Source organism: Phaethon aethereus (assembly GCF_964289735.1).
Source record: "Phaethon aethereus genome assembly, chromosome: Z".
NCBI classification, from domain to species: domain Eukaryota; kingdom Metazoa; phylum Chordata; class Aves; order Phaethontiformes; family Phaethontidae; genus Phaethon; species Phaethon aethereus.
Window position 1 is genome coordinate 61,363,316 of NC_138577.1, and position 27,388 is coordinate 61,390,703.

At 38.5% G+C, this 27,388-nt stretch overlaps 1 protein-coding gene across 1 annotated transcript in view; it reads right to left on the minus strand.

Annotated features, from left to right (window-relative positions):
• Positions 1 to 733: 733 nt before the first annotated feature.
• Positions 734 to 27,388, minus strand: part of ST8SIA4 (ST8 alpha-N-acetyl-neuraminide alpha-2,8-sialyltransferase 4) — a gene marked incomplete at both ends in the record, with an annotated part of 63,534 nt that continues 36,879 nt past the window's right edge. The window contains one exon of the mRNA XM_082013225.1: positions 734 to 1,016. Coding sequence (XP_081869351.1) covers positions 734 to 1,016 — 283 coding nt within the window. The remainder of the gene's footprint in view (positions 1,017 to 27,388) is intronic.

The following is a 27,388-nucleotide window of genomic DNA, read 5'->3' on the forward strand; positions in this document are numbered from 1 at the left end:
GGATGTTAGGGGTTGTGTGACAGCAGGATATAACACAATAACAGTTGATAAGATATTTGATGTTTCCCTCCACCCTCCCACCCTTATGAGTTTTTTTTCCTGAGACAATTCCATAAGATATTTATTTTTAATTACTCATAATATCATCAAAATCCTTTAAGGGCTCCAATACTTAAAAGCAACAAAACCTATTGAACAGCAATAAGAAAAACAGCAACAAAAGCTGAGGTTATAATACAAGATCAGAAACAGCTCTCTGACTAGAAGGCATTTACCGATTTGTTTGATCTTATGGACTTCACTTTCTCTACTCCATTCCATCATGATTTTTTTCTGCCAAAGCCTGGTTTATCTGTTCAAGAAAATATTACATCCACTAGGTATTTCTTCTGTGGGCTGTCTGACCACAGTGGCAAGTCAACAGTAAGCAGGCTGTATTTTTCTTCTTTAATTCATGATGAATGTGTCACTGGATCTTGTAAACACTACTGAGTATACATTCAAGTTTTGTTCTTAGTGAAAGTGGCACTTACTTGAACCCTTGCAGTCGAGATATCTTAGTTACATAGCACTTTACAGGTATAATAGCTGGTTATGTACTGCTGATAAAATTCCTTTTTCCGATGGCTTAGTAGATATTGAAACATATCCTCACTGGGATCCCATTGCCATTCCGCAACATCTTTATGATGAAGTGTGTGTTCTGTACTTCTTACTGTACTTTACATGTGCTTTATTGCTGTATGCATTTCCCTGTTGTTAATTTAAGTGCTCCTCTGTTATGTAACACATACAACGTTTTAAACTCTAATGGCATCCTATGAGGACTGGCATTAGAAAAGTACCGGTATTTCAGATCATCATAATAATGATACTTGACTGGTTTTCCATGTAAATCCTTTGGGAATGGCCAAAATCCATACAGGTGAATTTCATCACAAAATCTGGTAGCAAGCGTATACATGAGGAGACCAGTGCTGGGTCGTTTAATGTGGACCTTGTTTGTCAGCCAATAGCTGCAGAAAAAGAAAAAGTACATTAAGAAACTCTCATACAACTTCATGTGAATAAATACTGTAAACTTACTTTATCTATTATGCATTCATTTCACTAAAAAAGCAAAAATTTCCTCCTTCTCTCTAAACCAAGTTTGTAAATGATGACATTGTTCTGGCACACCTTTATTCCACCTAGAAGAGAAGTGAGATCTTATTTAACACAATGCTTATGAAAAGCTGGCCAATTAAGGTTCTTAGTTCAGGCTCTAACCCTAAAAAGAAGTCACGATGCCTGAAAGTGCTAGAAAACTGCAGTATCCTCTGCAACCAGATCAGGGAACAGCCTCTTGCTATAAACTTTGACTTTGTGCAGTACCCAATTCAGGTCACCAAGTCAGCCCTACACTGAGTATTTGATTGGCCTAGTGATTACTTCATAGGTTGCTTGTCTAAATAGAAAGTAAATGGAAATAATAAACATAACATGTTAAGAGTGTAACTTTCAGAAGTAAATAGAAGTAAGGCTTTAATTGTTTTGCTTGTGATTAGGTACATAAAGCTTCCTGGTTGCTAATGTCAGTCTCCAGAAAAGCAAAATCTTACACTAACAATTTTAAAAAGGTTTTGTTTTGTGCTCAACAGTTCACATATTCAACTGAAGCTATGGGACAGTTTTCCTGAGCCATGAGAAACATGTCTGGTTGCGGGTTTAGAAGCTGCAGAGAGTTTTCAAAGATGTACAAGGTGGTTGATACAGAAGCAACATGGGAACTGAACTGGATTACAGCATGTAGCTCACATTGGTACCTTCAAAATCTGCCACCAACATGGTTTTAGACCCCCAATCTTTAAAAATAAAACTTCATTAAAATAGTGCCACCCTATTACTGGTAAAACGCTTCTCCCAAGCCTGATTCAATGTAAAGTTTGTTGATACTTCATAGAAATTAAAAGGGCTATTTAGAAACTTAAACCTGGTCATACTGCTGGTTCAGATAAACAACAGCCATGCACACAGTTGTACTGGTCAAACTGTGGGAACAACAGTCTGCAAGTAAGGGACGTAAGAACGTCATTACATAGCCTTACCACACAAACCTGAATCTGTATCACTATATTCTTTGTTAGTTGTAGGCTGTGAATTGTTTCTACCATAGCCTAGACGGGGAGTCAAGGGAAATAAGCCTCATCAGACCAGTTAGCTTTGTGTTAAACAGGGTTACAATAAGGTTGGAACTCTTGAGTATTACAACCAGATTGCTTTAATGGTATTTAGTGGTGTAGCAGGAGGAACATCCCACCCACCACGATGAGACAGGATAGCAAAAATATGTCTTTGTTTAAAACTTAAAGTGTCTTAAAAGCATCACTGTGCAACATTAAAAACAACCATCCCATTGAAACTAGCCTTTTCAGTTTTACTCTTTGCCAAAACCATAGGGTCTAAAGGCTGATGTCTTTGAATCACAGATACATTTGTATATGAAAGATATTTTTTTTTGCGTTGTACTCAGTTTCTTTTTTGAAAGCGGAAGGACTTTGCAAGCAGAAGGCAGTTTTAGGCTGAGTGACTGCTTCTCCAAAGCCAACAGAAGGAATGACTCAGAATTTTGTTTGGCTGTAAAAAACAGCATGTTAAAAAGCATATTTAAGAAGCAAATGCAATGGGGAATGGTTGCATGTACAAATGAGAAATGTATTGGATATAAGTTTTCACTGTTTTCATAAACCTGAATTTTCAGACAGGTTTCTGAGAGAAAATGTTAAATAGTTTGCTTCCTACTCTGAGAAACTGCAACATTTTGAAACAAGACAAGCCAAAGTAGAGATTCCAGTTCTAGAAGATTTTTTTAAAATGTTTGCTTATAGAAAAGTTACCAAATAAACAAATCTGACCACTTTTGTCACTTCATATCAGAGATACAGTGAAACAGATTAAAAGTGAAAGTCAATTATTTAATTTTTGTAGAAACTGGTATTTGTCTCTTCAAAAGTCGGTACTCACTCTAATCACGTGCAGTCAGCCATCTACATGAGTGTCTCTAGCCAAACAGCAATTAAACCTGATGCATCTGGTACTACAGGGCACAACTGCTATCATCATGGCTGAACTTCACCTTTCCACGAATAGGATGATCATGGCAGAGAATGCAATTAATAGTAAACAGGTAGATCGAAATATTTGAAAAGGACACTACATCTTCCTACATAAGAGTCTCTGTACAGCAATAGGTATCTAATGAAAAAGAAGATGTAATAAAGAGTCTCTCACAATTTTAGAATATAAAAGCAAAACTTTTTTCTGCTTGTCATATTCAGATATCATACAAAAGGGAAGTTTAACTGTTTGGTTTCTCTTAAAAATGAAAAAGATATCCTAACTCTGTAATGAAAATATGGTACTTACTGCACTTACTATCAACATTGTGCAACTTGGGATCAATTCTACTTCAGATGAAAAAAAACACAAGTAATGCAATGAATGAAACAGAAGCATTCAGTACTCCAGGCTGAAGCTTCTTGCAGATCATTTGATCTCTGTAAATCTCTGGTTCCCAACCTCTGCTTGAATTGATAAAATTTGTTGTGCGGTGTAAGTAGTATATGTGATTTTGGTCCTAAAATATATGTGTCATCTTCTTAGTCACTCAAGTAGCTACTCTTATATTAAACTTAGCTAAGACTAAGGTTAATTATCTCTTAATTTTTAGAGACTGACTGATATTGTAAATGCTTTAACCAATGAGCATTTTTGCACCTGCTTTCAGTTTCTGGAGTTTTGTTATAACTTTAGTTTTGAACCTAAAGATGCCCTTCTTACCTATTTATATGGGATACACTCATTTTCTGTTTAACTAAGATTACAGTGTGAAGGAAGCAACTTACCACAGATTCAAAAAGGAATCTCCTGTTTCTCATAAATATCTCTAGACCTTCACCCATGACCGATTTCTGATTTTCAGGCTGGATAGAGAAGTAAGTTTAATTGACAAAGGACTAGGTGCCTCTTGCCATCTTAGAAAATGTCTGCTACTCAAACATCAGTATTAAGCCCGTAACTGGAAGAATGCAACCATACAGTGCACCACTACAGTACTCCGGTCACTTCTTCTCTTGATAGTTGTGCTAAAGCAACTCCTTTGTGGGGCCATGCTGTAAAGCAGATTACAGAATTTATCAAAAAGTGCCAATGTGTAAACACACTTAATTTCTATAACATTGATGACTTGAAGTTAAGTAGCTTGAATTCAGACTGAAGATGGCACTTCAAATTACTGTTAATTACATGCCTGATGGTAACTTATAAAGACACTGGCAATATACCATGACTTTCAGCTTAATACTCAGAAGTTAAAAATGAACGTCCAGTGGTAAGGGAAAAAATACAGCACCACTAAACACAGAAAAAACCCCATGCAAGAATAGAGAGTATATTGAACTATCTGAAATGAAAGGAAGGCCAGTTCAGTACTGAGTTAATTTAGACAGGTTCAAGTATTTGATTTTTAGAAAACTACACTTAAAAAATGTCAGGATTGCAACAGGTAACTGAAAATAGCACAACATAGCATAAGATTAAAGGAGACCCTGCTGATAGCAAGGGACTGTTACAACTCTCTCTTCCATGAACAGAAGGTATACTCAAGCATGCACTGGTTCTTCTAACTATGCCCTTCTGCTCCTACTCCTTTCTTCTGATATCATCCTATCTATATTCACCTCAGCTCCTCATCCCAAATCCAAGCATCTTTGCCTCCAAAACCTTTTTACCACCTGGCTGTCATGGCCACACACCTTAGACCTTCACTTTTATCCAGTCCAATATGGATCTCTTTTCTGTAGTCCTTTCTTTTTACTGGGCATGCACACTTCAGAGAAATTTCATGTGATTTTAAAATTTCAACAGTGACCTCCTGTGTGTTTTACTGTATATTACATATGGTGGAAATAATCAAACATATGTTTCAATATTTCTGTTAAGACTTGAGATAAGTATTGTCAATAATGGATTTGTGCCAGCATTATTTTAATATTTACTGATGCTTTAGGCATAAAGAAAATGTTTTTTCCTTGCTTTTTAATGCTATTACCTTACCAAAACCTAGTTCTTACATGTAATTCCACACCATGAATAAAAGACTTGCATGTTTTAATATCCTCTATGTAAAAATGTACTTTTTGGCAAAAGGTCTTTTTTATCTCTACTAAGATAGTAAAAAATACATAAACAAAGTATAGGATGTTTATAAATGCTCAGTTATTTTACCAGCTAAACGTAGTAGAAGTGTACAACTGTTTCTTCATGAAGCAAGTCCCTTTTAAAAACAGCTTATATTTGCCAGGTAAAATCATATTCTGTTATCATTCACACTGACAACAAACAATAAATTCCAATTGTTACTGTTAGAAATGAAAAGATTTTGACTTTTTCTTGTGGAACCTTATTTCTGTACTACTATAAGCAAGCTAAAAATCATGACTTTGTAGTAAAATATTACCATTTCCTACCATCTAGGAGAAAAACTGGTTTGAAAACTATTATCAGTAGCCAAGAGTAGTTCTCCATCAATAGAAAGTTTTACATACCATGGGTTGAAAGTAGAGGATAAGACTGAAAATACAAAATAAGCCTGACAGATTTGAGGAAAAAAAAGATTATACAATTTAACAAATAGGAAATGTAACTTACGCAGAGAATTGCTTGCAAAGGCTGGCAACAACTTCTAAGGTAGTACTTCTTCAGAAATGCATGTGGACGTTAGAACTGATCATAAACTGCATACGAGTCAGCCGGGAAAACTACAGATACTTTTATTGTAACATGCTTGTAATTAGAGATATTTGCATGCCAATTCTTGCCATCCCAGGAGCTGCAAGAAGGCTTTCCACTCCAAGTAAAGAAGCAGAAACCAGAAAACTGCTCTCTGTCAGGAACCTCCAGTCCCACACTTGCTCTACCTCCATCAGAATCAATGGGATTACATTGGAAAGTAAGAATTTAGGAATTTGTTTCTGTTGATATCAACAAACTCTCAGTCTCCTTGAGCTTTGGACTTCTAAATATATACTTGAGTATATTTCTATGTTTTTTAAAATTTTTTAACATTTACTGTGTCTTTCAGTCCTCACAAACTTTCATCTTTTCTTAACCTCAGTTCACCTCAAACTATTTAAATCAATCTTGCATGAAAGAAATTTGAAATAAAGTGAAACCAAACGAAAAACAGAGTGTGAGCAAAATATAATATAAAACATCCCTTCTTTGATCAGGAGTAACCTTCTGGCAAAATGATAGCCCCCAATCACTGGTACAACACTTCAATAGTTGTAACCAATTCCTCACCACTGTGCTCTGAAACAGTTACAACACAGTACAAGTTACAGATCAGGTGTTCTGTACATTGGTCTTAAGCCTCATGTCAGCAGTAAATTGATATGATTTGTAATGATCCGCAAAAATGAAACGAACGATGAAGGAAAAGAGTATAAGTGGAAAAACCCCTTCTACACATGAAAACTGTAACAAAAGCAATTAAAGATGTAAAAGTCTGCCCTGATGAATATTAGATACATTGATTTTCTACATCCATAATCACTGTTAAAAGATTACTTTGACACTTACATTTCTCTTCAATGTTTTGGCCTTTAAAGATACTGAAACTGTTTCTCCAAGATCAAAATATCACCTATGGTTTAACTTATAGTCAAACCCACCAGACTTTCACCTATATCTAGCAAAATGCTTTTACATTTGTAAAAATGGAATGTACTACTATCAGTATGATTGCAGAAGAAATGTTAATTGAATAGCATGTTGCTACCAGATGACTTCCTGCAGCTATTGACAAAAATTGAATTCAAATAAACACATAAAAACATGGACATCTGTTTTTAAAATAGTTACCATTTAAATGATCTTCTGACAAGACTTTTTTTACAATGACTAATATATGCAACAATTGATGTCGATCATCACTACATTAAATGGATACTGGGGAATTCATATAACAATTGTTTACTCTGCTACTGTGCAACAGATGACTTCTGACAAGATTAAAACATGAGATATGCTTTCCCAGAAGAATAAAGTAATTTCCGTATGAGGAGAGAGTAAACAGAGTAGCTTGAAAAAGAGACAACTAAGTGGGGATATGGCAGAAAGCTCCAAAATTACGTAGTGTGAAAAGAAGGCAAATTGGGATTTAATTACTACTTTAACACAAGCACTCTAACATAAAAACTATGGACCTGGTGGAGTTATTCAGTGGTAGGTCTAACAGATGAATGTACTTTTTTATACAACACGTGGTTGAACAGTGGAATTCATTGCAACAGAATGTTTTGGATGACAACGGCCCACTGATGAAAAAGATAGAAATTGTTAAAGTTCACAAACACAGTGGTGCAGAGGAAGTTCCTTCTCAAGGGTATGTTAAGCTGCTGGCCACGGGAGCACATATCACAAGGTAGATGCTTGACTTGTCCTCTGTTTCTAACTTTTCTTCTAAGCCTATGTGTTAGCACCTGGCACTGCTAAGACCACAGGCTAGAGAGGGATCTACTTAAACAGCCACTTTTATGTTCTTGGACCTAGCATCTGCTTTCTCCAGAAGGTGGTAGCTAAAATAACTTCCTCAACCTCAAAAAAGGATAAAGACTTTGCTTCTGCTTTCCTGTATTCAGTGGGATTAATGACATTGATGATATGAACAACCCTTCAATTGACCATCTAAATCTATGTGAATGTATTAATTTAAAATGTATTATTCGTCCTTTTCTTAATGAGATATGCCTTGGACAGGAGGCTGCACAAGAAATCTACAGTGTGAAAGAATGGAAGTGTGAACAATAACACTGAGTGTGACAGCTGGCATGGAAACACTGCTGAGGGTTTGTGTAAGACCTACTTTACAGTTTTCGATGTACAATATTTTGAAACAGCATACACAAAAAACATTTCAATAAAAGGAATAATGCACTTCATGAAGAGCTGAAAAACTCCCCAAAATTGTCATTTGTTTTTTAGCAAACTTAATTCACTACTTTAATGTTAAGAGTTGTTTTTTGTTTATAGTGTTTTTTTCCTTTACACCTTCATCTTATATTGTCAAGTAAATTTCAAGGACCTTTCAAGAGATTGGACTCTGCCTGGCTGTGGTGGGTTGTCCTTGGCTGCATGCCAGGTACCCACCAAAGCTGCTCTATCACTCCCCTCCTCAGCTGGACAGGGGAGAGAAAACATAATGAGAAGTTCATAGGTCAAGATAAGGACAGGGAGAGATCAGTCAGCAATTACTGTCATGGGCAAAACAGACTCAACTTGGGGAAATTATTTTAATTTATTGCCAATCTAAATCAGAGCAGCATAATGAGAAATAAAACCAAACCATAAAACACCTTCCTCCACCCCTCCTTTCCTCCTGGGCTTAATTGTGCTCCCGATTTATCTACCACCTCCTCCTCGCAAGGCACAGAGGGATGGGGAATGGGGGTTGTGGTCAGTTCATCACACGTCGTTTTCTGCCGCCCCTTCCTCCTTGAGGGGAGGACTCACATTCTTCCCCTGCTCCAGCGTGTGGTCCCTCTCACGGGACACAGTCCTCCATGAACTTCTCCAACATGAATCCTTCCCATAGGCTGCAGTTCTTCATGAACTGTCCAGCCTGGGTCCCTTCCACAGGGTGCAGTCCTTCAGGAACAGACTGCTCCAGCGTGGATCCCCCATGGGGTCACAGGTCCTGCCAGCAAACTTGCTCCAATGTGGGCTCCTCTCTCCATGGGTCCACAGGTCCTGCCAGGAACTTGCTCCAGCGTGGGCCTCCCACAGGGTCACAGCCTCCTTCAGGCATCCACCTGCTCTGGCATGGGGTCCTCCACGTGCTGCAGATGGATATCTGCTCCACCATGGACCTCCACAGGCTGCAGCGGGACAGCCTGCCTCACCATGGTCTTCACCATGGGCTGCAGGGAAATCTCCGGAACCTCTTCCCCCTCCTTCTTCACTGACTTTGGTGTCTGCAAAGTTGTTTTCACATATTCTCACTTCTCTCTCTGGCTGCAAATGTTCTGTGTCATTTTTTCCCCCCCTCCTTAACTATGTTATCACGAGGTGTTACCTCTGTGATCTGAATCTGTCACTGATTGGCTTGGCCTTGGCCAGCAGCAGGTCCGTCTTGGAGCCGGGTGGTACTGGCTCTATTGGACACAGTGGAAGCTTCTAGCAACTTCTCACAGAAGCCACTCCTGCAACTTCCACCGCTACCAAAACCTTGCTGCGCAAACCCAATACACTGGCAATCTTCCATAGAAAGAGAAAGAAAAGACCAGTGATATCAACAGTGAATGCAGTCATGTTACATACCTTGCATTGCCACAGCTAAATGAGAGTATGGCCATCAGGCTGCCATTCAGTGTCATTACCATTGCAGAGAATTTTAACCACTGTGAGCATAGTCTTCACTGGCTATGGCAAAATAATTAAGAATATATCGAAGCTCACTTATACCTGTCTTAAAATAAAATGGTTCAGCTTCTCTGGAGTAGGAAACTATTCTGCTTTGCACCATTGCTCTAGCATGTTCTGCTCCCAAAGCTGTTTTAATCAACTTTTGGAAAATTACCTTAATAGGAGAAGGATGTGCTAAGGATAAAGAAGTATCAAAACATAGCATAACATTGCCCTTCTGTTGCCAGTGAATTAATAAACTCTTGCTGAAGTTAAGACCAGTTAAGCCTGTGAACTCTTTTCTCATACATAAAATTATTTTGGTGTAACAGCTGGAATCCTCCACAGCCATAAGCCACATGCCCTATATAATATTTGGATGGATGGGGTGGTAAGGCCTATATATGAAGTAGGAAGCCTTCAGGACTAATGAACAAGGTACATTTAAGACTGTCTCATGAACATGTCTCAATTTCTGTCCCACCTCTGCAGTATTTCCAAGCTACCAGAATACTTATATTTGAATCCACACTAGCTCCTTTAGTGTTCATCTAAAAAAAATAAATTATTGATCTAGCTTTAGAAGGAAATCACAGGATGAATAAACTTTTTTAACCATTTGATAAAAGCATTCACCCAAAGGAAAAGACCCATGCTTCAATCATTGATTAACCAATGACAACAGCTTTTATGTTAAACCTTCATTAGTTTCAAAATATAAAACGCCCATTCTGCAGAGTCCTTGATTCTTCCTTCATAAGCAAGGACTTTCAAAATTTCCCACATATTTTTTGATTTTAAAGTAGAAGCATTCCAGCAGGACACACAAACGACATCCCTTTCCCCAGAAAAGCCCCCAACAAATACTAGGCAGAGCGTGACTGCAGAAAATGTGGGCCTCAATCTGGTGAGATGGGGGAGAAGGCAAACTTAAGCCTTTGCAGGTGCTGTGCACCCTGTGCTGCAGTCCAAAAGGAGAATGACAGCCATCATCTCCCATCTGCTTAACTAACTTCTGGTAGAAAACAGCAGTGCATCTGTGTGAAAACTAATTTTTAACAGGCATCGGGCTCCTCAGAGTACACCTACAAGACCAAGCTCTTCTTACATGGCTGTGAGAAAGTCACGCTGCCCACACCTCTGCAAAGCTTAGTAATGTGGCAGCTGGCACCCTGCTCACTGCTGTCACAACCAAGGCATTCCAGAACATGAAAAGAAGTTAAACTGTGTAACCAAAATTCTAAATTTTAGAAAAAGAATCTGAGCTGTTTCCCTAAACATTTATGCCTGTATGCAAAATTGCAGGTACATAATGTATTTCAGCTGAACCCAGATCATTGTCTTTACTCAGCCATGACACTGTGGTAGAAGGTCTTTTATTTTCACACAACTACGAGGTACACTGTACCTGTGAAATTGGTTAGTTAATGCCTATGTACCCAGATGGGTATAAACCCATTCAAAACCTACTAGAGTAAGTAGAGCAGTGACTCTTTGTCAAAAAGGAAAAACATTCTAAAAGATGCTCTAAAATTGAAAATTTAAAAGAAATTTTCAGAGAAACCCTCCTTATTTAAGAAATTGAGCCTTGCTTGGTTTGTTCCAGCAGTAGATAGTAAATGCACACAGAAGAGGCTTCAAGCAACAGGAGTTACAAACCTTACAGAATAAAAAATAAATTAAAATTAACCCAAATTTAAGTAATAAAAAATACACATTTATTGCTACTCAAGACAACACAGTCCAATTAATTCTGCAATTAACCCACAGAAACAGTTGGAATACTTATCTATGTATATTTTTAAAAGGCAACTGAAATCATCTTGAAAAAGGCTCTATGTGGGAAAGAAAACAATGATTTAACAGCTAGTTCACTTTACATTACACTGATGAGAATAGTTGCCATCAGTGTAAATAGTAACAGTGTACTAACCTTTTCAAGAAGGTCCATAAAGAACCAAACTGAAAAGTAATATCTTACATTGTTATAGGAGTCACTTCCTAGTTCAGACAGAATCCATTGTATAGCATTAGTAAGTTAGGCCACAAGCGGTGAACTTTCACCTAGATACGGATGAACTTATACTAAACGCTTACAAAGTTACATGAGGGGAGGCCCCAAAACTGGTGTAAATTAAAAAGATAGTCACATCCATCAGCAGAAGTTGCCTCCTCAAGAAAAAAAAAAAAAAACCAGCCCGCCTGAAGACAGTGAAAGAACCCAATGATGAACAAGGAGGCCCCAGACCCGACTACTCCAACTGGACAAAACTGTCTCACGAGGGGAGGGGAACTTAGACTGTAAAGGTACAATTGCTCAGAGATACTTTTGTTTGGGGTTCCTCTTGTGGAGGCACCCAGCTCAAGCTGTTTTTCACTACGGTACCACTTAATAATTCGTCTGGCATACATCATGTCAGACATTCTGCTTCAGGAAACCTAGGGTTGAGTCTGAAGGAAAAGGAAGCGCCCGAAAGTGAGAGTGTATGTGTGAGAGGGGTCGAAAGGGGCACCCGTCACTCTTTAGGCTAAGTGAAAGCAACAGGAGTGCAGAGATACTAGCCCAGGCCTGTATATCTTTTCTTTTGCAATAGTAAGTTACACATAGGACTGAGAAGAAATGTCTCCAAATGCTTCTGTGAAAAGAGAAATCATGCAGCTTCCAACACATTGAACATGTCAAAGCTAGAAAGTGATGTCTTTTGAAAAAAGACAGTTAAGGTGTGATTGAAAATTATTTGTTTTCATTCTATGAGCAATATACTATGATATATGATCAAACTAGTAGCGTAACTTACCTGGTGATTCACAGAGATACCACCACTATAATTATTTTGACAGTAAATGAGTACAGGTACTCTGAGAGCAAAAAATAAACTTGTTTACTGCATTTCTAAATCTATTTTGCACATACATCAATAGCCTTTTTAAAAATACATACTGATGTCTTTTAAGGGACAATATCAGTGAAGGTCCACCCCTGTAGCCCTTCATACAAGTAACTCTCAAGTGCATAAATTGACTCACACTGATACAACTTTGTTAAAAAAATAACTTGTTTAAAGATAAAGGACATGAGATTACCAAAGAGATTACACATCAGTAAACTGATTCACTTTGAGTGTTATTTACATGCTACTGGCCTGTCAAATGTTTTGAACTGACTTCAGTCTGAAAATGCTATGGCAATTAGCTTGCTGTAAGACATTTCTTGATAACACAGTTTAAACTCTCATGTGAGTATTCTTTACTATACAGAGAATGGCTAAGAGATGGATAAATACTTCAGTGTCAAACATTAAAAAAGCTAAGTGAGTTTAAACACTTGCAAGATTAAAATTATAGAATATTGTAATGTACCAAAAATCTTACTAGTGTCTTTTGGTCAACGCTTTCTGCCAAATCACATGGTCTCAGAATGCCTCATACCAGAATCCTTCCTTAAAATCAATCATAACCATGTAAACATAGAGCTAGATTTACTTCCTTTTTTTGGGGGTGGGGGAACTGTTCTGTCTTTACCATTTATTATGTTTACTTCTGCAACATAATCAATATTACACTGCAAGGTAGAAAATTGCTTTTTAGCATTATATCTGCCTTGCAGTGCTCCACAGTTGTACCACCACTCAAGAGCAGAGTGGGCTGGGCAAAAGAGTCCTTAAAATGTTCCCAAAGAAAGTTACCTGGATTTTTGCCTCCCCTGGAGTCAGTGACTAGGGCTACATTAGCAAGCACTGGGGATCACCAGCACTTGCTCTGTAGGGTAAGCCAGATGGTGCTGAGTACAGGATGTCCACACCATAACCATTACAGTTTTTTTCACCACAGACCGAGTTGGGGTACTTGGTGCACCGCAGGAATGCCCCAGTTTATTTTAATCTCAGAATTGTGTGCTTTAAGACCCCTCCAACACATAAAAAAGAAATGATCAGGACATTTACTTTAAAAATGCTTTCTGATGCAAACTAAAAACACTAATGCAGAGACAGCCAATGACACCTATTAACGTAAAAGGTAACAGATACAGTCTCCAAGATACTTCCTGAAGTCTACAATTAGCATGTTTGAGCAATTCTTTGAGGTATCTCACTAAAACTGGCCTATTGTATTTGATAAAGCAACAGCACTTTTTTTTTAATACTGAAAGTGATGCCCCTTGATTCTAATCAGAGACTACATATCTGTCAAGAATGGAGATAATAAGAAAAGGTGCCAGCTCTTGCCTGGTAGCATAGGCTGGGTTTAGCACTCATGAAGAGAGAATGACTGCAAATCTGATGTTGGCACAATAGCTAGACCTGACTTGACACTGTCATGCTTTGGTTGTCATTATGAAGAACAAAGTTAGTAAATAACAGAGAAAAAGACAAAAAAGGTGTAATAATGTGCATGTGTGTGCTTGTATCTGAGACAGTGAAATAGTAGTTTGGATGCAGAATATCCTCTAGGAAATAGCTACATATTTTTCAGGACAATAAAGACCAAAATCAAAGCAATGTAACACGGACATTTTAAATGTATTGTGATAAAAATTATCTTAACTGGAGAATCAGGTTGGAAACAAAGATGACTAGAGAAGCTTGCAGAATAAAACTGTTTATAGCACAATGCTATTATTAACAGACTGGGCTTGACCTACTCAAAACTAGTTACTGATAGGAGGATCATCATGTCCACATTTCCTCTATTCACTGCACAATAATCATCTTCTCATAGCCTTACTTGGTCGGCTGGGATCCCTGCACATCCTTTAATGCTGACATTATTTTTAAGACCTACATAACAAGTTCGTTCATGCATCTGAGACCCTGTATTAGGATTCCTCAGGTCCTAAGCTTTGGTCCATTCAACACTTCCGTAATAGTTTCCAGAAACCAATGTCACTTTTGTTATTTATTTTTGGTAGAAAGGCTTTTTTTCCTGCTTATCTTTGGTCTTCCACATCACTTATTCACTGTCATCTATGATTAGCCACACAATATTTTTTCTGCATTGAGGGAAGATGCATCTTCTCTTACTTTATTTTCATTCTTTACTCACAATGCAAGTCACATTCATGACAACTTTTAAAATAAATTTGCTAGGCAAATCTTTTGCTGGCATCTATCAGACACCTTAGTTTTCAGGCTGTGCTTAACTGCTCAGCATTCTCACAGAAAAACCTGCATAGGGCTTTTCACAGCTCCTTTTCACCTCCTCCTTTCTCAAAGTGTTCAAGCTTCTGAGAAGTCATTTCAATCACTTCTCTTTTCATTGTGACTTTTAAGCAAAAGAAAATGACTCACTGTCTGAGGCCACATCATCAGAGCTCAACCTGCACTTGTTACTTCTGTAAAGTGATGCTCTCTGTACCTGCCCATCACCAGTAAGTATTCCCTACTGCTCCAAGCATCCTGAGTTTTCCCAGACTGTTGTCTTCCTCAAACTCTCAAAACACCTTGGAAACACTGACCTGCTGCTTGGTTAGACATATTCTTTGTGATACATCACACTATAGGAGGGAAAGGGAAAGTAGAGTCTATTTACTTAGGTAGCTACTGAAAATCACAAAGAATATCCATAAATATATTTTAAAAAGTAATTTAAGCCCTTCAGAATCCATTTACAACAAAAATAGCGCTGCACCTTTGACAGTAAATGTGGTTAGTCTTCTGTTGCATAGCGACTTAAACACTTATCCTTGCTTCAGTCATAGAAGTCCTCAGCTGACAGTCATTCTAACACAGTACTTGCCTCAACTCATATACAGAACCATTTCTGAGAGTGAAACATCTTCCTTTTAAAATAAGTCAGTTATAAATAATTTATTTAGAGTTCACAGGTGCACTAGATGTGCACACAGGTACATAGTGAAAGTGCAATAATATAGACCTAGAGTACATTTTACAAACTAAAAAAGCTAATGGATGAACTTCTGGAGAAAAGGTTTTCCTTTCTGGCAAATGAGCTCCTTCCTGAGGTCTGGTGGAAAGAGGTATATCTCTCAGTGAGGTGTTCCATGTCTACCTTATTTCTCTGACAGACAATAGCATATTACCACAATACAGATAATGGGACAAAATACAAAATTCTATGAATTACAGAATCACGGAATTGTTTGAGTTGCAAGGGGCCTTTAAAGATCATCTACTCCAACTCCCCCTGCCATGGGCCGGACTTCTTTCACTAGATCAGGTTGCTAAAAAATCCATCCAACCTTGAACACTTCCAGGGATGCGGCATCCACAACTTTCTGGGCAATGTGTTCCAGTGTCTCAGCACCCTCATCACAAAACACTTCTTCCTTGTGTCTAATTTAAACCTACCTTCTTTTAGTTTAAAACCATTACACCTTGTCCAATCACAACAGGCCCTGTTAAAAAGTCTGTCTCCACCTTTCCTATAAGCCCTCTTTAGGTACTGGGAGGCTGCAATAAGGTCTCCCCGTGCCTCCTCTTCTCCAGGCTCAACAACCCCAACTATCTCAGCCTTTCTTCATAGGAGAGGTATGGTTCCATCCCTCAGATCATTTTTGTGGCCCAGCCCAACAGGTCCATGTCTGTCTTGTACTGGGGACTCCAGAGCTGGATGCAGTACTCCAGGTGGGGTCTCACAAAGAGTGGAGTAGAGGGGAACAATCACCTCCCTCCACCTGCAGGCCATGCTTCTTTTTATGCAGCCCAGAATACAACTGGCTTTCTGAGCTGCAAGCATATATTGCCAGATCATATACAAAGATATGAAGGCATGTTAAGGTTTCCTTCAAGTTAACAAATTCTGACCTGCTCAAAAAAACTACTTTTTGTTCAATTTGTGGCCATACTAGAACTCAACAGTGATAAACAACAAAATTGCAACAATTTATTTTTGTTTTACACCCCCCCCCATTATAAATCAATGAACTACTTTCACACTTACAAGAGAAAAGTCAAAGTGTTGGACTGTAAGTTCCAATCAATCTGTTTTTGATTAATATAGTCAGAACCTGCATCAAGTACATTATTTTTTATTATATATTGATTAAATCTGCAGGCATTAATGGGCTTTTTTTTTCCCCTAACACTTCCAGTATTTAAGAAGACTATTTTTTCATATATTTTATTCTTGCCCCATTGAACTGTTTAAATACATGGAAATATTAAGGGTTAAGATAAGACCTTAAAAAATTATGGAGAACACCTGAACAGAGTAATCCTAAGGTGTAAAAATGGTGATCCAAAAGCATGTATGTGAGTTTATGAGGATTTGAAATGAAAGATGGGAGATGTGTTTAGATGGCTCATTAACACTCAAATCTAAGCTGTTACAAAACAAATGTCTGTAGCAAAGTACAGTAGCAATGATAAGAAAACAGCACAAAATAAAAAGCATTCAATTAAACATTAATTATTCAATTATTTGATAGGAAAAAACACAGAACTGACAAGTTGAATACCAAACCCAAGCAACTATTTGCCATAATTTGATAGTTCTCCTTTTTCGTTTCATTTCTTCTACATGAACTCACAGAAGAGAAACTATTTTCCTATGTCTATAGCTACAAAGCACAGCTACAAACTGACCGATGGATGTTCGTATTCAAAATTTTTCCATGACTTTTCAATGTACTAATTTAACAAGTTTTTTCTTTCTTCTTCTCAACTTTATCCTTGCTCCAAAAGCTAACCCTATAAGGTTAGAGAAAAAGGTGCAATCTCAGTTATACAGAAGTTCATAGCTGTATTCTGATTTGTTTCAGTAGGACTTGACTTCCATCCACACAATCTATCAGAAAGCTTTCTTCATGACACCTTTTCATTAACACTATACACTCTGTTGCACAAATATCTCCCAATTTCCTACAACACAATTGTAAAAAAATACCTGGTTGGAACTTCATGAACAATTAGTTTGTGTGTGATCTAGAAGACAGCTCAGCTCAATCCTGTCTACTATCTGCAGGTTTGTGTAAAAGTCCAAGCTTTCACTACCTGTCTGTCTTTTATAGCCAAGGCAGAAGGCGGAAAGTACCCAGCAAAGCTCTTCCAAGTGAGACAGTCTGTTGACTGGAGAGATGCTTCTATGATACAGTCTTACAGACCAAGATAATAGCTAGTGGTAACAGCATCAATCCTCTGTCACTCATGACTGAAGATAGGAATACAATCAGAGAATTTCAGTCAATGCTAATGCTCATGACCAGTAAATATGCTAAGCATAATGGGAGACAGGTGCTGTGCTATTTTGCTTAGGCAGCTGATGCACTTCAATTAGAACATGTCTCTGCTATTCTAGATGAACATGCTGCCAAGCCACTCTCCATCATATCTCAAAAGTCATGGCAATCAGGTGAAGTCCCTGGAGACTGCAAAAAGAGAAACATTGCACTCGTTTTTAAAAGGGGTAGAAAGGACGACTCTGGGAACTACCGAACCTGTCAGCCTCACCTCTGTGCATGAGAAGATCATGGAACAGATCCTCCCAGAAGCCATGCTAAGGCACATGGAGGACAGGGAGGTGATTTGAGACAGACAGCATGGCTTCCCCAAGTACAAGTCCTGCCCAACCAACCTAGTGGCTGCCTTCTATGATTGAGTGACTGTATCAGTGGACAAGGGAAGAGCTAACAATGTCATCTATCTGGACTTCTGTAAGGCCTTTGACACAGTCTCCCACAACATCCTTCCTTCTAAATTGGAGAGATATGGATTTGATGGGTGGATTCCTGGGCGGATGAGGAACTGGTTGGATGGTTGCATCCAGACGGTAGTGGTCAATGGTTCCAATGTCCATATGGAGATGGGTGATGAGTGGCATCCCTCAGGGGCCCGTATTGGGACCAGTACTGTTTAATATCTTCATCAATGACATACACATCAGGATCAAGTGCACCCTCAGCAAGTTTGCAGACAACAGCAAGCTGAGCGGTGTGGTTGACACACCTGAGGGATGGGATGCCATCCAGAAGGACTTGGACAAGCTGGAGCATGGGCCTGTGTGAACCTCATGAGGTTCAACAAGGCCAAGTGCAAGGTCCTGCACCTAGGTTGGGGCAATGCCCAGTATCAATATTGGCTGGGGATGAAGAGATTGACGGCAGCCCTGCCAAGAAAGACTTGGGGGTACTGGTGGATGAAAAGCTGGACATGAAGGTCCCAACAACATCCTGGGCTACATCCAAAGAAGCAGGTCAAGGGAGGTGATTCTGCCCCTCTACTCTTCGTGAGACCCCACCTGGAGTACTACATCCAGCTCTGGAGCACTACATCCAGCTCTGGAGCCCTCAGCACATGGAGCAAAGACATGGACCTGTTGGAGAGGGTCCAGAGGAGGGCCACAAAAATGATCGGAGGGATGGAACACCTCTCCTGTGAGGATAGGCTGAGAGAGTTGGGGTTGTTCAGCCTGGAGAAGAGAAGGCTCTGGGGAGACCTTATTGCAGTCTTCCAGTACATAAAGGAGGCTTATAGGAAAGATGGGGGCAGACTTTTAAGCAGGGCCTGTTGAGATAGGACAAGGGCTAATGGTTTTAAAAGAGAGTAGATTTAGACTAGATGTAAGGAAGAAATTTTTCACAGTGAGGGTGGTGAAAGACTGGCACCGGTTGCCCAGAGAGGTGGTAGATATCCCATCCCTGGAAACACTCAAGGTCAGGCTGGCCTATTTGAAGATGTCCCTGCTCATTCCAAGGGAGGTGAACTAGATGACCTTTAAATGTACCTTCCAACACACACTATTCTATGATTCTGTGATTCTGTAATACTCTTTTTCAGACCAGTGACTTTAAGAAGTGCTGAGCTGTGCTGTTTTCCTTTCTGATTAAACATAGATTAGGGAATATGTAAACACCCCTAAACTGATTGTAACAGGTTAACCAAATTAGACTTGTATACTAATCTTTAGAGAGTAAATACTGGAGAATCACGATGTCTCTATTCCCCAATCAACAGTTCAACACAAGCAAATAATTCTTACAAAAGCTAAGCATACTGACAGTGCAAATGAAAAACCCTGGCAGGAAAAGTAAATGGGCCTAGAAATGTAGAGTATGTTTTAAAGGAAGTCAATAATTTTTTTTTTCTCTCATATATATTGTAAATACTACTTTCTTTCTTCGCTAAAAAGATTATTGGCATTAGTTTGGATTAAACAGAAGTGCTGAAGCAAAGGGACCAATGAGAGAAAGAGCAAAATCATAATTAGATTGGAGATGGCACAAGAATATTTTATTGGTTTTAGAGAAGGAAGTTCCTTTGCCTTCACAACTAATTTTCTATCCAGTAAAACAAGACTACCTACCAAACTTATACACACACAGAAACATATGCAGAAGTGGGAGAAAGAAGGCAAAACAGAGAGTGAAAATATGGAAAAGTGGCAGACAAAAGAAAATGTATGGTGTATAGAAAAAACAGCATTTCCTAACAGCAAAATGAAAAGGTAGTCATAGAAGACTGGTGTTTTACTTTACTGAGATTTTAAAGTTTTTAGGACACTTACAGCCTAAGTTTATATTTTGATTCATTTTATATTCTGCTTTTGAAGCAGAACTCCCTCCTCCACTAAAGGAAAAGCTCTGCCCTAAGCAGTAACCACTGCTGGAAAACCTTTCTTTCCTCCCCACTCATCTTCTGGGCCTCCCTTCCCCTTCAGGGGTGACACAAGAGACAGCACCGCTGCTCCCTGCTGTTGGCATATTTCATGGACCTAGGGCTTGATCCAGACCAACTGTGATGGCAGGCTAACTTCCTAGGCAGGAGTTTGGTCTGTGGCATCAGCAGAGCTGATCAGCCTCCAGCTGAAGGGTAGAGACCAGCTCACACTGAGACCTCTCCTATTGCTGTAGCTAAAACTGAAAAATCAGAACCCAAGAGTGTGTCTGATTTCACCTGGCCCACAGGGGCAATTTTAACAGGCAGAGATTGAACAGAGTGATAAATAAGCAGCCTGCTTTCTACCAGCCATACTCCCTTCCTGAAAGAGCCTTTATGTGTATGTCTCAGAGTAGCTATTCAAGCCTCAGAAAGGCTACTGAAGCAGTTCTGTGGTAGGAAACTTTGATAATGGCTTGGGTCAGCAAAGATACTGCAGCCAAGAAATGAATTTGACCTGTGTCCTGCACAGTAATGATGAATCCTCTAATAAATGAAAAATAATAATTTTCCTATTGTGTGACTATTAAATAACTATTACATGATGGCAATTACAAGGATTATATTTCAGCTATAAGAAAAGGTAAGTAATTTTTAGTTTCAATTTAAATAATCCATACCCATGTCATTGAAATAATATATAATACAACATAACCACATATTCATGTTAATCTTGAACTTACAGGCTTTGTCAAATTGTCCCCTAGGGTCCTGACTTTTTCTGGGGATTGGTGAGGGCATGACAAAATGTTCATTAAAAATTACCACAGGCAAAGCTATCTCCCACCTCAAACAGGGGCAAATGAAGTGGAAAAGGAATTTGGCTTGTAACAATACAAGAGTGGGACTGATTGGATAAGACTTTTCAACAATGTCAGTCAATACTCCTCTGGGAAAGCCATATCAAATTAAGAATAGGGAAAAATCTTTTGTTTGACCAGAGATAACAATTCAGGTAAAGGCTAGTAGGGGAAAAAGAACAATGTAGTCTTACTGGAAATTTATAATAATAGTAATGTGCAGCAGACTGACTGGTGGACATTGCTAAGTGCATTTGATGTTAGAAGGATAGAGTTAAAAAAAACAAAACCAAACTTACAGGTAAAAACTTTTAGGCTGAATAAGCATTTAATGAACTGGTCTGAAATCAGGATAACAAGAATGGAAGGCCCCAAAGATTAACAGACAGAATGACCGCAGAGGTTAAAATAACCTGAAACAAGACACGGTAATTAAGAGCAGCATCTAAAGACAGTAAAATTCTGTCAACTCTTATAGATAATGCCTTGTTATAGCTTCTTTACATGAACCAGAGATAGATTTGGACAAAGATCAAAAATACAAGGTGTCCACTACATAATCTATGGTGATTTTAATACTAAAAGCACACCTCTGGGAGGAGATTTTAAATGTAAATGTAGGACCACCTTAGTATAATGAATTAGTTAATAGTATAATGAATAAGGTAATAGATGGAGCATGCATAGAAAGATTTGTGTGATATAAAAATCATGTAACCAACCATGTATTGTTTCTTTGTTATTTGTACTGTACATAAACTGCTGCTGTTTGAACTAACAGGGTGCTGGATTTGCAATTTATCACCTAGCACCCCACTCTACAAACTGACAATAAAGACAAGTATCTCAACTTGGTGTGTTGATTGGCATTTTGCACACAAGGTGACAGAACCCTGATTTAGGGACAACTTTGAAACACACAGGTAATTTTGATTTAAATTTATAACATGCACATTTCAAAAACCTACGGAATTCTTCATATTTTCTGAAAGCATTTCTACAACTTACAATTGACTAGCATTTTTCCTATGAAAATTGCAACAAAGTGTTACTGGAGTGGTGTAATTAAACTTGGTAACTTGCATTGATTCTAGCTTTCCCCATTAGATCTAGTCTTTCCTACTGATGTGAATATCTGTTCTTATGCTAATGCCCAGTAAACATATTTCTGTAACAGAAAAAATGTTTACTAATTTTCTCTTTTTTCAAAACAATGCAAATACTGTCATGTTCAGAAAATAAAAAATATATAAGGAAAAAGAATAAAGTGCAGTCTGTCCACTAGGTATATTAAGGAATTAGGAAGACAATAAAGGAAGGACCTACTAGAATTGTTAAATTCTGTCTTTGTCACTTCAGAAAACCCTGGAATAATTTATTTGTTCCACAGAATATCCATTCCACAGGTCTGTACACTTAAGAGACCATTTTCTAACACCTTATATCAACTGTTAAATCTACCCTAAAAAAGACAAAAAGACACAGCTGTGGGACATTCTGCTCCCTGCTGTGGAATATTATATTCTGTGTCCCTCCAACAGGGGGGAAATTTATAAACACGAACCCAGGATGAGGACTATACTCTTACTCTGTACCATGGAGCATTTACTTAATGGCACTGATACTGAAACTGATGTTGAAAAATGCAGCCTGTGAATTTGAGAATGTGTTCAGGATGCTCTTTGCTCACTGGGAGTGATAAACAGGTTAAAACTACTATCAGCTTGTGCCCAACTGCCCCTGAAGGCTGAAGTCAATGAAGTCTAACATCATCTCCAGATAGATGCAGTAAAACAACATGTTCAATGCTCTGTTACTTGTTAGACTAACTTAAATTATACAGAAGAAAATCTCACCTCTTTCAATTTAATCAATACAATCTGAAGTCTCCATTTTAGAGATTATTATGTAAAATATCCATCACAGGCCTTTAAATTTGATCAATGCAATGAACCAGAGCACATTAATCAGATATATAAAGTATTGATTTTACCATAATAAATCCCACAGCTGTCAGTGAATTAACCAACCAGAAGAGCCAAAATTTACTTTACAAATAAAAGTAAACTACTTCAGTAAAATAAGGAGGCAGAAGTTACTCCTTAGGATCAAGATTACACAAAACCTTTAAACAGTTAAAAAGCCTTCACTGAAGTACATGGAAGCATGTGTTAAAGAACATGATTGAACAGAAACAATTTGTGCATCACAGCTTAATGCAGAGCTCAAAAGTGAGAGATTGCCTTACAAAGTCCGTTAAATATGAAAAGCACACTTAAACAATACACAGCAGTCGACACGCTGCCATGCCAATAGACCAGTGCCTTTAAAGAATTACTGTTGTTCACTTTTCACTTCCTATTAAGCTCTAGCTTCACTGCAAACAATGCCAACCAATATGCCAATTAGCAGCAATGTAACTGGAGTTCCGCCAAGCCCACCAACTGGTTTCACAAGGACATCCAATAGACCAAGAAAAAACTGATTTTGGTCCCTGCTACACTTGGTCAGAAACAAATATATGATACCTATGTGAAAGGCTGCAGATACCACTATCGATTTTACAAGCAGTGACTTCCCAACAGAATTTCCTGTGGTTTCCAAGTAAGAAGATTAATGGATGTTTTTTGTCCAGAATAATTTCCTGTCTTTAGCTTGCTTTCCTCCAAGATTTGCTGATATGACAGCCTTCTGCATAATTTTCTCTTTTCTATTACATATTTCAGAAAGGAGTATAGAGAAATAGGACAAAAGACTTTGTCCTGAATGGCTAATATTTGCCAAAAAAAAAAAATTTAGAGATGTGTCCTCTCCATGGTATGACTTGTTTTATTTTCTTTCTGTGGGTTTCATGCACTTTAAAATGTGTGAACAGAGGCATCCAGCAGGTAGGTGTCTACTATTATTACTGCTGTTATAAATCAAATAAAGAAAAAACTTATGACAATCCAAAATAAATCAACTAGACAGTTCACTAAACTGTAAGATTACAAGAAGAAGAAAGAAGAAAGAAAGAAGAAAGAAAGAAGAAAGAAGAAGAAAGAAAAAAGAAAAAGAAGGAAGAAGAAAAAAGAAAAAAGAAAAAAGAAAAAAGAAAAAAGAAAAAAGAAAAAAGAAAAAAGAAAAAAGAAAAAAGGCTGTGTAAATGTATTTTTTAAAAATTCTGTTAAAAGGAAAGGAAGTACTTGTCTTTTTCTTCATTAAAGCCTTTAATCAAAAACTGAACTGTGTTACTGTTATTTAATACTATGCTAAAAGTCATGGTATATTGCCAGTGACTTTACTAAGTTACCATCAGACATGTAATTAACAGTAATTTGAAGTGAGATCTTCAGTCTGAATTTAAGCTACTTAAATTCAAGTCATCAATGTTATAGAAATGAAGTGTGTTTACACATTGGCATGTTTCATGCCTGGAACTTGCTTTGCATATTACAAACAAGTTTATAGAAATTGAAAAGAAAAACAGAAAGACAGATTTCCTCTCCTCTTTCACCTCTGTTTCAGAGGAGGATCATCATACCAAAATAGCAACAATGGCTTAGTAATCTCATTAGTTAAAACTAGAAGGACTCAGGCAAATTGTGCACTGTACAACAGCCTTTCTGCATTACCCTGGTTGGTGAGAAGCCTACTGTTCTCTAAATGGATTCAACAGGAAAAGGACAGATGTTCATTAACAACATCAGAAAGCTGACATTTCCAAATGCATGAGCCAAACCTTCCTCTACCCACATACTCTGAAGTCCATCCTTCTTTCTCCCCACAATTCATTCAGTTCACCTTCTAATTGACTCCACAGCCAGCCAGCATCATCTCTATGGATCTGCTCCCACTGTGAAACATCCCTGGGGACTCAGAGAAACCCACAAACTGCAGTGAATCAATTCCTCTGTGAAAACCCATAAGAAACCCCTTGCAGGCAGCAGAAATGCCAGTTGCCATCAGTGGTCTACAGGTCAAGCACTGCGCGTTTTGTTTCCAGTGCCAGCATACACTAACCCCTACAGCCAGCCACACTGCATCATTTTGTTGGCATACAGTCTCCACAGTATGGCTCACAGCTATGCTTGTGAGGTTTCATGCAGCCATGCAGCTTCCCAGCTGATGCAGGTGTGTGTACTTCACTGTTTAGAGAGAGGAACACACTGCAGCACTGAGTGAGGGTTTCCCTCATTGATCTGGTCTTTATCAGGCCTCAGGGTTTTGCTTTAGTGATTTTAAAATGACTGCTAGTTCTGCATAGGAAGATAAAAATAAACACTGAGGTTATTTTCTGAAAGCTTCTTGTCATTGAAAGTCATGTTCTGTAGTTTAACTTCTCTTTGTTGCATCTTCTTCTATTCTTGGTCCCTTACAGACTAAAGGTGAGAAAGGCCTCATCTGGAAAGTTCATGCCAAACATGAATCTTTCAAACAGTTTGCAAAGCCCACAGATGGATTTTGGTAGGATGGTAGGAGCAGCCTGGAATAAACAGGAGGATACTGCCCTCTTTGCCCTTCTGTATGTTAGGTTTCATCTGAAGCTAAAGATTTTGATACAAGCATAAACTGGGCCATCTGTTGGTTTCAGTATGACTCTGGTACACCCACTATTTCCTCTCTGCCAGCACTTCTGGCGAGTGTGCCCACATTTATACAGAAATGGAAAAAACAAAAATTAATAACCCCTCATGAGCCTCCAAAATGTTCTGAAACCAGCAGTTGCACTTGTTCTCGGTAGAGTCTTATCTTCTTTTACAGGTCTTCTTTGCTTGCAAGTTGTAAGAGAAAATGATTACCCATTTCCATTGGAAATTCCCCTGTATCCCACTGCTAGCCAATAAAGTACAACTAATTTTAAAATGAAAAGTAAGTTCTAGCAGCAACTTTCTCTAAGTCAACTTTCTTTGACTACTTCACTAACTGTATGCTTCAAAAAATACAAATTATTACTCTTGTTCCCACTAAATACAGAATGAAAAATGTAAATAAACTGTCTCCACAGTGCTCATGAGGTATATCAATTATTATTTCAATATAGAAATATTGTTTTAAAAAGAAAGGTAGAAATAAAAGTAATGATTTTTTACATTTTAGAAGTAATGGTTATTTTCTTAATTTTTCCTTTGGCCCATTAATTGACTTGTTGAAGACTAAAGGACAAATCTCAAAAAAAGGACTTCAATACAGCAACCTTATCATATTAAACTCATAATGTTAATCCTCATACAACGTTAATCTCCCATACTTGTATAGACAAGTCCTTATGTCTACACATGAGGATAAGAACAGCAGGACATCTAAGAACAGGATTCACAGGAATAACCTCTGCTGAAAGAGATGCATATGACACAGAGGGGCAAAGACTTCAGTCTAGCCTGGGAAGGAAACGCGGACTGTTGAGAGATTTAAATCCCATTCCATCCAAAATGCAGGCACTTATCATCTAACTCAACTACGGTGCACCTTCTAATACCAAAGAAGCAGAATCCAGACCCATCACCTGATAAATCAGTCGTTTTCTTTCAAAACATGTTCTTGTGCTTAAAACATCCACAGGCATGACAGTGCTGACCTCACCACCTGGCCTCTTAATCTCCCAAGTGTCTGTAATAGAGCAATGCACCCTTTTGTTTTCACTTTCTAACTCAGTTTGTTAATTCTTTGATGAAAACTGGAACAGACTAGTAAGCTTCCCTTAGTCTCTGAAAAGCCTATACTTGGCTGATGTAGCAAACACACACATTCCTTGCCTCATTGGTGGGATGACCCTGGCCAGCAGCCAAACACCCACACAGCTGCTCTGACTCCCTGCTCCCTCCTCGGTGGGACAGGGCGGGGGAGAGAACAGGAAGAGCAAAAGCAAGAAAACTCATAGATCAAGATAAAGACAGCTTACTAGGTGAATGAAAAAGGGGGAAAAAAGGCAATTGCTCACCACCACCCAGAAGCAGACTGAGGACCACCTTGTCTCTCAGCAACAGCCACCTTGGGAGACAATGTCCCCCCTTCTGCTGCTGCCACAGTTTTATTGCTGGCTGAGCATGACTGCATAGATGCCAATGTTACAGCATTTCCCTTTGGTCAGTTCAGGTTAGCTGTCCTGGCTGTATTCCTTCCCAGCTTGTTGACACCTACCAGCCTACTGACTGGTGGGGGGGAGAGTGAGACATGGAGAAGAGTTTAAGGCTGTGCAAGCACTGTTCAGCAACAGGCAAAACACTGGCGTGCTACCAACACTGTTTTACCCACAAATCCAAAACACAGCACCTGTATTTTGGCACAGGGCTGCCAAGAAGAAAGTTAATTCCAACCCAGCCAGACCCAATACACCTCAGAAAGAAGAATGAACAGGAGCTTTTCTCCTACACAATGGAGAAGTACTCTAAACCCTGGACTCTTTGTGTAAAAGGAAGAGACGGACTGATTCCTCACAAGCTGTTGGAGTGGGTCCAGAGGAAGGCCACAAAAATGGCCTTTTAGGTCCCTTTCAACTCAAAAGATTGTATGATTCTATGAACTTCAGACATAAAATGCACAAATGCTACA